This window comes from Cheilinus undulatus, linkage group 5, assembly GCF_018320785.1.
Source record: "Cheilinus undulatus linkage group 5, ASM1832078v1, whole genome shotgun sequence".
Lineage (NCBI taxonomy): Eukaryota > Metazoa > Chordata > Actinopteri > Labriformes > Labridae > Cheilinus > Cheilinus undulatus.
This window is the reverse complement of record NC_054869.1, coordinates 13,690,101-13,706,556: the sequence shown is the minus strand read 5'-3', so window position 1 is coordinate 13,706,556 and position 16,456 is coordinate 13,690,101. Positions and strand designations below refer to the sequence as shown.

General features: G+C 42.2%; 1 protein-coding gene across 3 annotated transcripts in view; it reads right to left on the bottom strand.

Annotated features, from left to right (window-relative positions):
• dtx1 (deltex 1, E3 ubiquitin ligase) overlaps positions 1 to 16,456 on the bottom strand; it is a 92,675-nt gene extending 76,219 nt beyond the window's left edge. For 2 of the 3 annotated variants that reach the window (XM_041787779.1, XM_041787782.1), the window contains exons 1-2: positions 15,980 to 16,456; positions 14,942 to 15,550 (exon numbers count right to left, since the gene is read on the bottom strand). In XM_041787779.1, coding sequence (XP_041643713.1) covers positions 14,942 to 15,200 — 259 coding nt within the window. In that variant the 5' untranslated portion in view covers positions 15,201 to 15,550; positions 15,980 to 16,456. The remainder of the gene's footprint in view (positions 1 to 14,941; positions 15,551 to 15,979) is intronic. The other variant, XM_041787780.1, reaches the window with a different exon arrangement.

The window sequence follows — 16,456 nt, the reverse complement described above, 5'->3', positions numbered from 1 at the left end:
TTCTTCTTGTTATATTCAACATCAGTCTCAGAGGGTTAAAGATCAGTCAGCTGAGCTTGTGTATAGTATTAACTTTCTAACACAACAACCATTTCCACTACAGCCGTGCCAACCTATTTAACACTGTAAAGATGTGTTAAACTTAACATGAAAGTATTTAGCCAGCCCCCCAAGCTAGAAATACCCTTCACTGCTTTCTTTAGTGTGTGTTTGAGTGAGAATGCTTATTTCAAATTGAACAATATAAAATGAATATAGTTGAACAGTAGACAAAGAGTGAAGTCTCCATACTGGTGAAAAAACATCTAAAAAAGTAAAAGGATATTTAGCAAAAACTGCACCATAACATCTTTGGGCTCAGAGTTGAGGAAGATCTTTTGAGGCCATTACAGTGGCTCAGACTGGAACAATGAAACTGTCTTTCCACTAAGATGCTTTCAAAGAGCCACCCCAGTGTGGGGATTTAGCGATTTGTTACGCTGCAACTGCGCCAAAGTGGGTTAGGGTTCTTCCTTTTTTTTTTGTAAAGTGAGTGAAAATGCTGAGACGGAAAACAAAAAGTCCTACACTGTGTTCCTGTGTTTTCACCGGCACTGATCAAGGCAGCTTTGAGTTTGTGGCTCAGTGCGATCGCTGGCAGCAGGAGAAGCTTCAGTGCAGCTCTGTTTTACAACGAACAAGGCTTTGTGTAAATGTTAGACCACACGCTCAACAGATCAGAGATAACCTATTTGTTACGGCAGGAACACTTTGTCTCTTTGCACTGCCACTGCTACCTAGCAGCTGCTTTTGTACTAAACAACATTTGTGCTCTTGAGTCATCTTTTGACTCAAACTTTGCTTTATTTATCACTTTATAGTGGCTCAAGTTGCAGAAAATGTTATCATTTATAATCACACAGAGCTCAGATCCCATGTTAAGATGAGATGTGTTAATAAATGTAGCCTGGAGATGGAGGGTAGTTCACCCAGACGTCTCAGAGACGTTTCTTCATTCTTATTCCAGCAGCAACAGGCTGATGGATCGAGGCAGACGACAATCTGACTGACCTCTGAGACCGGCCTGATAAGCAGGACGTACGGAGGAGCAGCTTTGATGCCGCATCACTGATGGAAGAGTTTGATATCCACTTTAGAAGTTAAAAGTGTTGACGGACTGGATTAGAAGTTAAAAGGAGATGTGGAGAGCAACTCTGCTAACGCCAGAGGCTGCTCAGACTGCTCATCACTTCAACGCAGTAAGGACAGAACAGACCAAAGGACGACAACACAGAGAGTAGGACCTCTAATAAGAAGAGCCTCACTGATGCTACACGGATGATAGAGTTTCAGTAAAGATAATTATACAGTTAATTAATGCACAGAAAATTCAATAAGCAAACATGTTAATGACTCATTATCTCTCACTCACATAAGAGGCCATATATTTGCTCCTTTCAGCTTCTAAAATGATGATTTGCTTCTTTCAGCTCATCACAAACTGATTTTTTGTTTTTGTTTTGGACTGTCAGAAATAATAAGGCTGCACAATTACACACAGTTTCATCAGTATTGCAATATGAGAATTAGCATAGACACCACAAAAGACTGGATTTAGAGTTAGTAAACTGATCTGGAGTTGATGGCAAGAAATGTGAAAGCATTCCTCTGATTAAACAGGAATTTGGTTTATGCTTGTATATGTTCTGTGGAGGTTTCTGGCCAGTAGCATGTAGCATCACACCGAGCTTTCACATACACTATATTGCCAAAAGTATTCACTCACCCATCCAAATAACTAAAATCATGTGTTCCAATCACTTCCATGGCCACAGGTGTATAAAATCAAGCACCTAGGCATGCACACTGTTTCTACAAACATTTGTGAAAGAATGGGTCACTCTCAGGAGCTCAGTGAATTCCAGCATGGTACTGTGATAGGATGTCACCTGTGCAACAAGTCCAGTCATGAAATTTCCTTGCTCCTAAATATTCCACAGTCAACTGTCAGTGGTATTATAACAAAGTGGAAGTGATTGGGAACGACAGCAACTCAGCCACGAAGTGGGAGACCACGTAAAATGACAGAGCAGGGTCAGCGGATGCTGAGGCGCATCATGCGTAGAGGTCACCAACTTTCTGCAGAGTCAGTTGCTACAGACCTCCATACTTCATGTGGATTTCAGATTAGCTCAAGAACAGTGCGCAGGAAGCTTCATGGAATGGGTTTCCATGGCCGAGCAGCTGCATCCAAGCCATACATCAACAAGTGCAATGCAAAGCGTTGCATGCAGTGGTGTAAAGCATGCCGCCACTGGACTCTGGAGCAGTGGAGACACATTCTCTGGAGTGACGAATCGCGCTTCTCCATCTGGCAATCTGATGGACGAGTCTGGGTTTGGCGGTTGCCAGGAGAACGGTACTTGTCTGATTGCATTGTGCTAAGTGTAAAGTTTGGTGGAGGGGGGGATTATGGTGTGGGGTTGTTTTTCAGGAGCTGGGCTTGGTCCCTTAGTTCCAGTGAAAGGAACTCTGAATGCTTCAGCATACCAAGAGATTTTGGACAATTCCATGCTCCCAACTTTGTGGGAACAGTTTGGGGATGGCCCCTTCCTGTTCCAACATGACTGTGCACCAGTGCACATAGCAAGGTTCATAAAGACATGGATGAGAGAGTTTGGTGTGGATGAACTTGACTGGCCTGCACAGAGTCCTGACCTCAACCTGACAGAACACCTTTGGGATGAATTAAAGTGGAGACTGAGAGCCAGGCCTTCTCGACCAACATCAGTGTGTGACCTCACAAATGCACTTCTGGAAGAATGGTCAAAAATTCCCATAAACACACTCCTACACCTTGTGGAAAGCCTTCCCAGAAGCGTTGAAGCTGTTATAGCTGCAAAGGGTGGACCGACGTCGTATTAAACCCTATGGATTAAGAATGGGATGTCACTTAAGTTCATAAAGGCAGGTGAGCAAATACTTTTGGCAATATAGTGTATATACATACTATATGGATATATTCTGGAAGGCTTTCCACAAGCTTTTGGAGTGTTTTTGTCTGTAGAGCCTTTATGGAGTCTGGCACTGATGTTGGATGAGAAGGCCTGGCTCACGATCCTTTCTAGTCCTTGCTTTGTGCACAGGGCCATAGTCACCTTAGAATAGAAAAGAGCCTTCCCCAAACTTTTGCCTCAAAGTTGGAAGCGTAGCATTGTCCAAAATGTCTTGATATGCTGAAGCATTTAGATTGTCCTTCACTGGAGATAAGAGGTCTAGTCCAGACCCTAAAAAACAGCCTCATACCATTAACCCTCCTCCACCAAACTTCACAGTTGGAACAGTCAAGCAGGTACTGTTCTCCTGACAGAATCAGAAACAGGGATGAGAGAGCTGGGGAGAGACATGCAGGAAAGTGGCTCAGGCTCAATTCAGACCCAGGCTACCGGCGTTTGTGGGGCACCTTTAACCTGGGCCCCACACTTCTTCTTTCTAATAATAATAGTCACTTACAGTTGAATGTGGAATACCCAGCAGGGATAACATTTCATGAATCATGTCAAGCTTGATTCTAGCTGCCCTCCTCCACCTCTCCAGCCCTGGGTTGTGGCATATCGGGCCCTGTGATGAATCATTAGCGCCCTACATGACTAAAATGTATGCACATGACTGTATATCTGTATCAGCCCTGGTTTTCACAATCTGTACATCTTCAAATTCGACTTGTGAAACACAATTCATGCATAAATTGCTTAGTTGCAGAAGTATTTAACACAACAAGCGTGAAATACATCCAAACTGCTGAGTTTTCCCGTCAGCTTCATCTGTGCTACGCACAGGCAGACTGGAGAGTGCAGTGACGTAGCACATGCTGGCTGTAAACACAGGATAGTAAAGAACTGAGTTGTTTAGGTTGGCCTCAAAGATCGGCCAGACAGATCAGCCTGTTAAACCCAACAAAAAATCAGCTATATTTGGTCTGGATCAGATCCATATCTGATACCAGCATCAGAGCAGTGCATCTGACAAAAAAGGGTGAGTTTATAATCAAAAGCACTATTTAGTTTGGTTTCTTTATTGCACCTCATATCATTACTGCAATACTGAACAAGAGTCCAACATCACTGGGCTTTCTCATATGGCCTTCAACTCCTTAAAAATGTCACAAACCTTTTATCGCTATTTCCTGATGTTACACTGCTTTTGACCTGAGATATTCAAGTAAATGTTTGAGTTGAAGTCATGTAAAATGATTCCTTACTTAAAGAACTCTCCTGATTTTATTCATTTTGTGTCAAAGAGTTTGTGTAGTATTTGTCTGCTGCTGTTAAGATCTCATTAATGACTCTTGAAGATCACATTGAGCATCTTATCCTCTTTGTTGCATCCTGTAAACAGCGTTTTAGTCAGATAATTAACAGAAATCAGCCTTAATCAATTGTTAATTAAAAGAAGCACACCTTGAGGCGCCACATGCCAGGCATCGCAGCAGCAGGAGAAAAACTCTGTGGTGTGGTGAGGGAGAGCAGAGAAATATGTTCAGCTGAGGGTCTTTTTGAGTGTTATTATCCCCCCTCCTCCACCCTGACTGTCACTTTCCATCAGGAAAATGCTCCACCTCTCCCTCTGTTCCTCTTCTCTCTTCACCTCTGTCAGCTCGCCCCCTTCCACTTGCCCTCTCCACGGCGACACTCCAATCCCTTTCCTGCCGACATCCATGTGGGTTTCAGCCAGCTGGTGGGGGCTTTAATGGACCCCTGTGTACTGTTGGACCTTCACTCTGGCTAAGTACCATTTCGATTGTGCCTTCAATGACTAATTACACTAATTGCAAAATGCTTCAGGAGGGCGGGGACTTCTGCAGAGGATCATATACAGCATACTGCAGGTACTTCTGTGGATCAACAGATTGTATCATCACAGTGTTTAAATCATTTGAAAATATGCAGTTTGTTAGGAACTGTACGGTGCTGCAGCTGTGCAATAAAGGTGAATTTGTTTGTGAAAGCCCCCTTCTGAAGCCCTGAATGATGTACATTACTCTTAGCTATCTTGTTTTTCCAACCAGAACCAACCATATTTGGAAAAAGGAGGTAACTATTGTTAAGTCGCCATCCTGGTGGAAAGGTCGCTGCCATTAAAAGTGCACTTCAGTGTTAAATACATGAATTAATTCAAATATATCATAGAAGGGCTGGAAAATATAGATTCCCATCAGGATTGCATATTAATTGCTACAATTCTGAATCTATTCTAAATTTAAATGTACTTTATTCCTTCATGCACCATCTCAGACAGATGCTGCAAGAGGTGTGTGGCTCATTAGCTGCACTGTTAGCATTAGCAGCACCAGATCTTAGTGTCAGTAGTACATACAATGCTGTCTCTGATATACTTCCTGTACTGTCTGTGGTAGTGGTGCTCAAATGGTGTGGCAAAGCACACTGGTGTGCCTTGAGGCAAATCTAGGTGTGCCTTACAAATTTGTGCAACCTTACATTATTGCCACAACTATACAAGAATTAAAGATACTGTAACCTGTTACAATGGCTATTTTGAATGCATTTATATATGGTGTGCCTTGAGATTTTGTCATGATACCAGGTGTGCCTTGGGCAAAAACATTTTGAAAACCACTGGTCCATGGAGCCCTGAGTTACTCAGCCTGTCGTGTTTTCCAAAAGAAAACTTTTAAGGCTCACTGTGGATTCTGCAATCCCTGATATGAGGAAGCCTGGCTTGATGTATCTGCTTAATGAGCTAAACCAAAGTAATGTAGCTTACTTTAGGAACCGCTCATATGCCCAAATTCACATCATACAAACATATTCACCCAGAATAAATATCAACCAACAACTGCTGACAGGCACGGACAATTAAAAACAACTTGATCTATCCTCAAAGTTTCACACTAAAGACTGGTGTTTTGGTTTAACGAGTGACTGTGTTAACTGGTGACTATATATCGAAATATGTATGGGTTAATTACGAATATTGAAAACTCAAAGTTTAGTTTTTCATTAAACTCTTATCCCCTTACAATTTATCAGACATAACTGAAAATGTTCAATGAAGTAGTAGAGTGTCAATAAAGTAGTAAACAACGACAACCAGTGACACTTTCAGATGAAAAATCACCAGTTAACATGGTAACATGTTTAAACACAGCACCTGCTTTGTCTTGCTCTTTTACTCATTGACATCAGCGAGATTTTGATTTCCATAATGGTTCCCCTGATAGTGAAATATCATGTATTAACAAAACAACAGATGCCTGTCAAGCTCCTGACGTGTAGTTTAATTCTGCACCTACATCATGTATGTTGTTGCTTTGACTGGCCTGTAAAGAATTTGAAAGATAGAGGGTTCATCCTACAAATGGCTGGTCTGAATGAAGGTCTGCCCTTCCCAAACACCATCTATGGGGTGTTGCCAAGACAGATATGAAATATATCTCATGCCTCTCTGAAATGGGAAAATGTTTATTAAACATAAGGATAATAATCTCTTTCAGGATCTGCCTTAAGATATTCAGTTATCAGAAGTTTCTTGGATTTTGAAGAGCCCAATAAAAAAAGGATGATTACTAACTGTTCAGTACAGTAAACAAAAAGCGTGCTCACTGTTACACCACCGAGTGCTGTCTTGTTTCTGTTCCCACTCTTTCTTAGTGTTTTTGTGCTAAATGTATAGTTCAGATGCTCTAGGCTCCACTCTTTGCTCAGTCTGCTTTCTTCTGACACACAGTGGGACGGCACAGTCAGAGCTGATGCATACAGTACTTGACCTTTAGTACAAACATAGCATGACTCCTTTTTACAGCTTCCTCCTACAGACCACCAAAACCGGTCCCACGCACATTACTACATACTAAACAACATAAAAGAAAAGAAGCCTAACGCAGCATCCTCTTCAACAATCTGCAGATTTATATACGCTGCAAGTTTACAGGCAGGTATCCAGACCACAACCACAGCGACTGTTGTTTGTCAGGTTCACACAAAACAGACATGAGAACACGTCGCTCTCTCCGTTCGCTTCTTCTGTTTTTCACAGTAATTAGTCAGGGAGGGCCGTTAGCTGAGGGAGAGCAGCCAGAGGAGAGGAGGTTCTCACGCCTGTGAAACCAAAACAAACAAAGGCCTGCTCCAACAACACGGCAGCCAGTGGCTGCTGATAGGGGTTATCTCTGCAGTCACACATGGGCCATTACACAACAGAGAACCGAGCAACTGTAGTGACCAGACAATATCAACACAGACTTAAGACAATTACTGCTAACAGTCTAGCACTTTGATTTTAAACATGGGAGCACTACATTCACACATCCAATAAGAGAATTGCTTTCACACAGCCAACAGGAGCACTACATTCACACATCCAATAGGAGCACTACATTCACACAGCCAGTAGGAGCACTGCATTCACACATCCAATAGGAGCACTACATTCACACAGCCAGTAGGAGCACTGCATTCACACAGCCAGTAGGAGCACTACATTCACACAGCCAGTAGGAGCACTGCATTCACACAGCCAGTAGGAGCACTGCATTCACACAGCCAGTAGGAGCACTACATTCACACAGCCAGTAGGAGCACTACATTCACACAGCCAGTAGGAGCACTGCATTCACACAGCCAGTAGGAGCACTACATTCACACAGCCAATAGGAGCACTGCATTCACACATCCAATAGGAGCACTACATTCACACAGCCAGTAGGAGCACTGCATTCACACAGCCAGTAGGAGCACTACATTCACACAGCCAGTAGGAGCACTGCTTTTACATAGCCAATACGAGCACTGCTTTCACACAGCCAAAAGAAGCAGACATTTATACATGCAATATCAACATAACATGACATCAGGCAGCTTCAATACTTTCCCTAACCAAGGTCATGCTCAAGGGTAACAAAATGTTTTAACAATATTTTAATTCAATTTGCCAGTCAACTAGTAAAATAATCTATCATTATAATAATCGCTAGTTGCAGCCCTGGAGTGGTCTAAGGATGCTCTTTTTAAAGGACCTGCAAACAACATTCGTTGTGAACAAGCACAAATAGAGATTAGGAGTTAAGCCTGGGCTACCTCTCAAAGGTACAGTCTCTGTACATGGTACACAGGATTTGACCAATAAGTAGTAGTAGTAGTAGTAATAAGTAGTATTTGATGGATGTGTCTGTATTTTTCTAGAGCTGTTATTCCTTCTGACCCCTTTCCTGTGCTTCAGCATCCACTTCCAGCACATTTGTCTTGCATTATGACTTAAAATCAAACCGGTACCCATAGCTTCATACATATAACTTTCACTGAATCATCAAGTCTTGTGCTGATGCAACAGCCATGAATTCACATCATCACAGGTGTTTCTCATGCTTATAAATGCCCATTTGCTGGTCTATGTGCCCCCTCTCAATCATAAGAAGAAAGAGAGAAGTTAAAGCTTAAAGCCAGGCATCAGAAGCCATAGCTGCAGTGTGAAATCCATCAGGCAGGCCACAAGTGTTGGTAAAAGATGGAGATGGCAGATAAGCCCCGTGTGGTTTGCTCTGTGAGTGGGTGTAGTGAAAGGGGATCAGTCCACAGCAGTGTTTAGAGGTTCAAAAGCCCCTCTGGGGAGGAGAATGGATCGATCCATGTTGGCCAGGAGCCAATCCTCTCACTGCCTTCAGCCACATATCATCCACACTATATATAAGCCTCTAAGTCTTCAGTAATACTGTATACACACAGCATGGGGTTCAGGATTTCTAAACAGACCGGGGCTCTTCATCAGTGGTTTCATTTTGAACTCTGTCCTGTGCTTTTGATTTGCCAAATAAATACTGTAGTGTTTATGCTGCACCCCACAGAGAGGGGCCCTGCTGCATCATCTGTGGTGTTTGTGTTGTCGTCATGATGCAGTGATTAAAGGGAGGCACAGGGATAAACTATGGTTGCTCTCATAACTCTGCTGCCTGTTTCCCACTCACAGGAGTCCCTCCCAAACCCACAGGAGAGCCGGGCACCCCGACCACAGCCTGCAGGGACGGCACACCGAGCCACAAGTCACACAGCTGGCAGGATGCACCATCGCACACGTCATCAAAGTCACACACACATATAGAGCACACTCAGCTCTCCACCCAGCTCTTGCCAAAATACAGCTTTAGCAGACGAGATCACTGGCTTCATGACAAAATGGGGTTTCCCCGCAGGGACTCTCCACAAGCCTGCAGCAGAGCGAGTGGCTGCCGCTGACCTGCTGAGCCACAAATAAAACAAACATCAGATGTGAGACAGATGCATCAACTCTGGATTTGAACGAGCCTATGAAGGCTACTTGTGCAAAAAGCAGTGCAGCATCACTTCAGCCTGCATGCTAGGCCTCATGAGAGCTCATATCGATGGCTGTGGCATAGCAGAGGTTAGCCCTTGTTTGGGGACAGTAGCAGAGAGTGCAAAGGAGGAGGGAGAGCAGGCAGCAGGTAACTGGGCTGTTGTCCATCAGGCCCTGCATGCACTGACAGGTTTATCCCAGTCGAGGGGGAAGGTAACATAGCCAATGGCACAACAAGGACCGATAAACGTCAGGCCTGGCCCCGGCGCCATGATAATGGCTGACAAACGGCTCAGTGGCTCATCTCACAGCCAGTCAACCTCAGACACATGTTGCTCTGTGTTTTGTTCTATCAGAGGAGATAACAGCAACAGTGACAGCAGAGACACATGCTAATACTACAAGACCTCCAGGCTGTCAAGTAGAAACACTGGCGCTGTCTTAACATACTTACCATCTCAAACAATGATGTGTTACTTATTTCAAGAGAACATAGACAACGAAATACAACAATATAAACAAGTCATAAGGTGTTCTAAGTAGACAAGAAAATCAGGTTTAGTAAAATGTATATGAAGCCTTTAAGTCTGGGTTCTAATTTGTCTATTTGTTTTCTTTTGCTAATAAAGTAACAGCTAAAAGATAGGTGAAATGTTTCTCCAAATGGGGCAATACTTTGTGCTATAAAGTCATTTCTGTATTTCAAGCAACTATTAATGAATATTGCACAGCTGCAGAAAGCAGTCATGTTCCTCTGATGTCACACTTAGGTTAATCAGTATTCCTGGCTACCATTTCACCATAAAGACAAAAGAACACTCCAAGCAACTCAGAGAAAATGTTACTGAAAAGTTTAAAGACACAATAATATGTCCAAGGTACTGAACATCCCCCAGAGTTCATTTTCATCAGGTAGTAGAAGGAATATGGCACATGTGAAAATCTGCCTAGATCAGGCCATCCTCACAAACTGAGTGATGGTGCAAGGAGACTAGTGAGAGAGGCCACCAAGACACCTAAGACTACTCTGAAGGAGTTACAAGCTTCAGCAGCTGAGATGGGAGAGACTCTGCATACAACTGTTGCCTGGCTTCTTCACCAGTCAAATCTTTATGGGAGAAAGCTGCTGTTGAAGAAAACTCAGTAAATCTAGACTAGAGTTTGCCATTAGGCATGTGGGAGACCCGATGGTCAAGTGGAAGAAAGTTCTTTTGTCTGATGAGACCAATATGGTGCTTTCTGGCCATCAGACAAGATGCCAAACACTGCACATCACCACAAACACTACATTCCCACTGTGTAGAACGGTGGTGGCAGCATCATGCTGTGGGGATGCTTCTCAGCAGCCAGTCCTGGAGGCTTGTAATGATAAAGGGTAAAATGAATGCGGCAAAATAAAGGAAGCATGATTGAGACATATCCACACAGACTAAATGCTGTGATTGCAGCCAGTATTTAACTGACATTTCTTTGAAGAAATCTGTTTTCACTTTGACATTAAAAGGGTTTTTCTTTGTCAAAATAAAAAGACAAATTATATTGACCTAGATTGATTTATAAAATCAATAAAAGTGTAGAACATCCAAGAGGGTGTTAGGCACTGTAACACGTCCAAACACTAGCATTAGCTTTCATCAACTTTCTTGCTCATAGTAATATCATAGTCAGGAGACAGTATCACTATTTTTTACTTGAAACAAGATCTAATTCCCTTTACACTGTACATGTCCTTTAAGCAGCTACGATCACTTTTTAACACTGATTTTCTATGTCCATAAAAATCAAACCTTAAATATTATCAATATTACAGCAACATATGAGCTTGTCCCTTTAATGTGATGTTAGAGTTATGCTATTCATAAAACATCTTTGTCTTTACATTTCTAGATTGCTGCTTATATGTATTTATAAAGAGGTGAGTATTTTCTTCCAGAACCACATACCACAGAGTTTATAGTTAGAGCTACGCCCTTCTATAAATGGGTTACTATAAAAAACACAAAGTGCAACAAGAAAGCACATACACAACCAGAACTTTCCACAGCTGCTGTCATTTTCATGACTGGAACAAAATTTCATTACAGTTTGATGCTTCTGTCCATAATTTGTCATTTTTTACACAGTGATTCGCTGCAGCCTATGTGGTTTGTTCTATATCATAAAGAACGATGTTAACTAAATGTAAAACATGTATTTATATGTAAATGAACCGTTTCAAAGTGATAAAAGATGACATAATGCAGAAGCACGCACAGCGAGGTCACCTTCTGTGTATCCCATGTGTGTCTCTGCACCTCCTCAGTGCTCAGATGTTACGTAACGCCTCCAGATAAAAGAATCTGAAGGAGAGTTTCTATTGTAAACACGACCTGCCTAATGCAAAAAATCTGAGGCTTTTCTTTATAATAGACTCTATAGCAGTGATGTGGAGCTGAATCAGGTGTGAAGAATAAATCAAGCAGATGAGATTTGTCTCGAGCTGCTTCTAACAGATGTCTGAAACCTCCCCCATACCTCTGCTTCAAACAGGAACAGAAGGAAGGTGAGTCCATGGACACACAGACAAACAGTGAGAGTGTGTTCAGGTTTGGTGGAGTACAGCAGAAACATCTGCTCATATTTAGAAAGGCAGCAGTCATGATGGAGAATTACAATCAACCAAAGAAAGACTGATGGGTGGGTTTTACTCTGAAGCAACATGCACTACAACTACTATTAATGTAATCAATTTAAGACTGTTATGTTGCTGCCACAGGTAAGAGATCTTTCATGATACTGCTGTGCTGTTGAGATTTCACAATACCAAAATGTTAAACTCTGCTAGACAAATCAAATAATACTGACACCTGTTTTGATACCACAGCTATAAAAATGCAAGTCTAAGATATACAATATTGTTTTAAAAATCTTAGAATGGGTGTCCTTGAATGCACATTATTAAGACATAATTCTATCAATGTTTGTTTCAATATTTTATGTTATTTTTTTAAGAATGTTTTGGGGCTTTTTTGCCTTTATTCTGACAGGGCAGCTAAAGAGATACAGGAAATATAGGGAGAAAAAATAGGGAAAGACGCTGAGAAAGGAAATTGATCCCACAAACAGATAAGGACTATAGCCTCCAATTATGGGCGCCTAAACCGGTACCTTTCGTGTGGTGTATTTGACTGGATGTGTCTTTAACTGTGGCTTTGTATCTCTGTTATTTGTTGTTTTAATCTTTTAAACACTGAAACCTCCTTCTGAGGGGAAAACTCCTTTTTGGAGGGCAAAGTCGAGCTCGAAACATGTCAAAAACGTGTGTCACTCAGCAGCCTAGGTCAAGCTCAACAGCATCCCTTTTGTCCAGGCTTTTCCACCCCTACACCAAGAGACTGCTGGCGGTTTTCGGGTACTTGGGATACCCAGAGCAAGAACGGGTTCTTTCAGTCCTCCTTCCCACCTACTGAGGCAGGCTTACTTGCCACATCTATGCCTTAAGGTCCTTGCACACTAAGGGTGTTTTTTCATGCAAATAATTTACTCAAAATTATTTAGATTTTGCTGTACAAAATTGCAGCTGAAATTTTGTCAAACTGTGGATGATTTTTGTCAAAGTTTCACTTCTGACAAGCACAAATCTGACCAATCAAAACACTCGTTGTTACTGAGTTTTAAGGCAGACAAAGGAGCAAAAACGCCATCCCCTCCAAAACCACGTTTGTCCTCTTTTCAAATACATTTTTATCTGTTGCTAGTGCTAAGTTGCTTTTGTCTTTAATCTGAAATTAGGTAGCCTGGTAAGAGAGGGAGTCCGCCTGAGATGTCCATGTGAATATAAATGTGCTATCAGCACAACTGGAGCTGTTTTATACCAAAGGGGACTTGCTCCAATGAAACATTAAACAACACAGTCTCCTCTGGCCTCAGACATATGGCTAATCACTGCTCGGGCCAATAAGCCCCTGAAATTACTCCTCTGACCAGTCCACAACACCAACAAGTGAGCCAATCAGTTTGCTGTGATGGGAGTCTCACAGCGAACCTCTGGTATGCCCTTAATATTAATATTATTATTATTTAACATATAGAATGAATGAAAAGACGGTCCCTCCTCTCAGCCAACTTGGCTGAAAAGAGGGCAGAAGAAAACACACCCAAGACTTTCACAGCACGAATGTTTTTTAGAATCTTCATAGTTTATTCGAAAATCGTGTTGCTCCTGATATGCATAGAAAGGCATGTCAAAGTTGCCTCCAAATTACTCACATTTTTATGCCGTTTATTTGCATCATCCTTAATGTGCAAAGGCCTTTACTTCAGCTTCAATTTTTGTTTGTTTTAAGGACTAAAGTTCTAGATTTGAAACACATATCTAAATATCAGTATCGATATCAACACCAATATCAATATTTGCTAAAATTAATCTGTAAATATGGGCATATCAGCACAATTCCAATATCATGCATCTCTATTTTTTGAGTCACCAGCATGTCTTTGGACTATGAGAGGAAGCCAGAGTACTCGGAGAAAGCCCATCCATGCACAGAGAGAACAAGCAAAGAAAAGCACAGTTAGACCAGGGATTCAAACCACAAACCTTCTCGCTGTGAGATGACAACACTAACCACTGCCCCACCATGTAGCTTTTGATGTATTTGTGCTGTTTAGACAGTCTGCAAGAGTTTGCCTGCATTTTTTCAGTAATAAAGAAAAACAAGAATATTGGCTGCCTTTGTCTTCTATTTTTTTAACTCTGGTCTGGTATACAAATTGGTACTGATATTGTTTCTGTTTTACAAGAATCATATTGAATTTTAAAAATCTGGTATTGTTAACCAAAAACCAATGTGCAAATTTGAACAGACCACCACTGTTTCTCTTTCACTCCCAGCAGCTTTAAAATAAAAATATAACTGAAGATCTGAATATCTTCAAAGCTTTGGTACTATGATGAAAAACTATACAAGACCATTTCATATTTTAAAACTGTGACATTTTAAATCAATTTCTAATGTGTAGAAGATTTTTCCATCCTGTAAAGTAAATAACCAGTTGGTACAAGGAATAATTATTCTTCTAGGTAATAAACAATAACTATAAAAATACCCACTGTTATGATTCCCATCCTCTAAAAGGAATTACGACATGTTTAATGAGTTCACACAATGAGCTGTGAAGCGTGTTCAGCATCTCGCTCATCTGCCTGATGAATGCACAGCTCCTCCAACATGGTGACCTTTGGCAAGGTCACGGCATTCCTGCAGCAGCATGAAGACGCTCCTGATTGAATAATTTATAGGTTCATTGTTGTCATCTGGCTGATTTGTGTCATGTTTATAATAAACACCTCTATGCCCAACCTGTGGCTCATTTGCGTGAGTCCCCAAAGCAGATGGGACATCCAGGACTCTCATTTATTCCCCTGAAAGTTACGTAAGATTTGTGTAGCAACCATCAAGACTGCTCCGTGTGAAAAGGTCCCAAAGTGACATCATTTGAGATGACAGAGAGCAAACATAATGTTTTCATTTTTAGATCATTATTTCTCGGTAAAAATCCAGTGAGTGTTTGGATAACTGATGTGACACATCTGCAGTGTCTGCATGTTCTGTGACACCTAAATCTATAGGCAAAAAAGTGCCATGTCTCTTACCTGTATCCTGTCGAAACTGGTGCATGGACTGCAGGTCGATGACGTAGGGAGAGAGCTGTCCATCCACCTGCCCCAGAACTACAGTCCCCCGAGCGTCCCCCTTCAATACGTTCTCAATGTGGTGGCAAACTGCCGCACTGTAAGGCCTCCATCTCCCGTGTTCGTTCAGCCACTCCCAGACCACCACCCTGGCCAGGTTCTGAGGCGGGTACCCCAGCCCATTAACGGGCACCAGCAGCCCCGATCCTGGTCGAGCCATCTCCTGAGTGAGCTTCTCCCCGGCTCGTGTGTCAGTCAGCTAACACACAGGAACATGTTCATCAGTGCCAAACAGAGAAGGGAAGAAAGCTTGAATCAGCAATTAGAAAGTTAGTCTTCATTTATCTCATGCTGCTTTCAAACGAGCATCTCAGCCAGAGCCATCGTCTGCAGGTACTCTCTGACTGCTGGTGCTTTGATCAGCCAAAAAGCAGCCACTGTCCTCCAGAGGATCGTCCTGTTTGAAGTGGCAGACGTTGATGATGAAGGTGATGGGGAAAATTTGCAGCTGTAGCAGTCTCGGAGCTCCACAGCCAACCACAGCCGATCAGCAGCAGGTAGACGGGCTCTCTGGTTAAAAGACAAGGAGCAGAAACACAGAGGTAAACAAATGCTGTGATTTCTCCCTTGAGTTCTTTCTCATCAGTCAGACACTGTCTCACAGGAGGTGATAAAAACATAAACAGCTCAAGAGTCCCATTAGTGGCCTGTACCTCTTGGCTGTACTGTTTACTTTAAGTGCAGAGACGGTATAATACTGGAGCCCCTTCTGTGAGCATTATTATTATTATTACCAACATAGCTGAGCAGAAGGGTGAGCATAAACAGCCAGATCACAACCCTAGCACAAACAAACAGGCATTCTGCTCATTGAAAGCTGTTCAGGTGCATTAAATAAAAGGCTAAAGGCACTGTCTAAGCATCATTAAAACACTAACATTTACATTACTATAATTCCGTGGCATGCACAAAAACGCCAAATCTTGTGTCGATACAGACCTGTAGGTTGCATCTGTGTCACCACACATCTGTCAGGTAGAGGCTGCATCTCACAGGCTCCGGCCGAAAATCAGACTGTAAAACAAAAAAACAAAAAAAACAAAAAAAACAAAAAAAACGAGGTGCGAATGTGAAAACGCACCTGTCGTTTCACATTAGAGGTCCGTGTGTTATCCAGATCTTTCCTCAAAGCCTCTCCCGCAGCTCCGGTAATCCAGTATTGTGCCAGGAAAAAAGAAAAAAACAATACGTCGTTTTATTCCCGTGGATCTGCCACAGACTACAGCAGCTTGTTGGTCCGTTGTGTTAAAGTAAAAACATGCTCCATTTGCGCGGTGTTCACTGTGTGATGGTCACAGACATTCAGCTGAAGCTGTAAATGTCTCTTCGTAACGACAAACAGCGGGAATTCACGCTGAATACACGCGTTTCTAGCTGACAGAAAATTACGCACGAATGTCCACTCGCACCTGTATG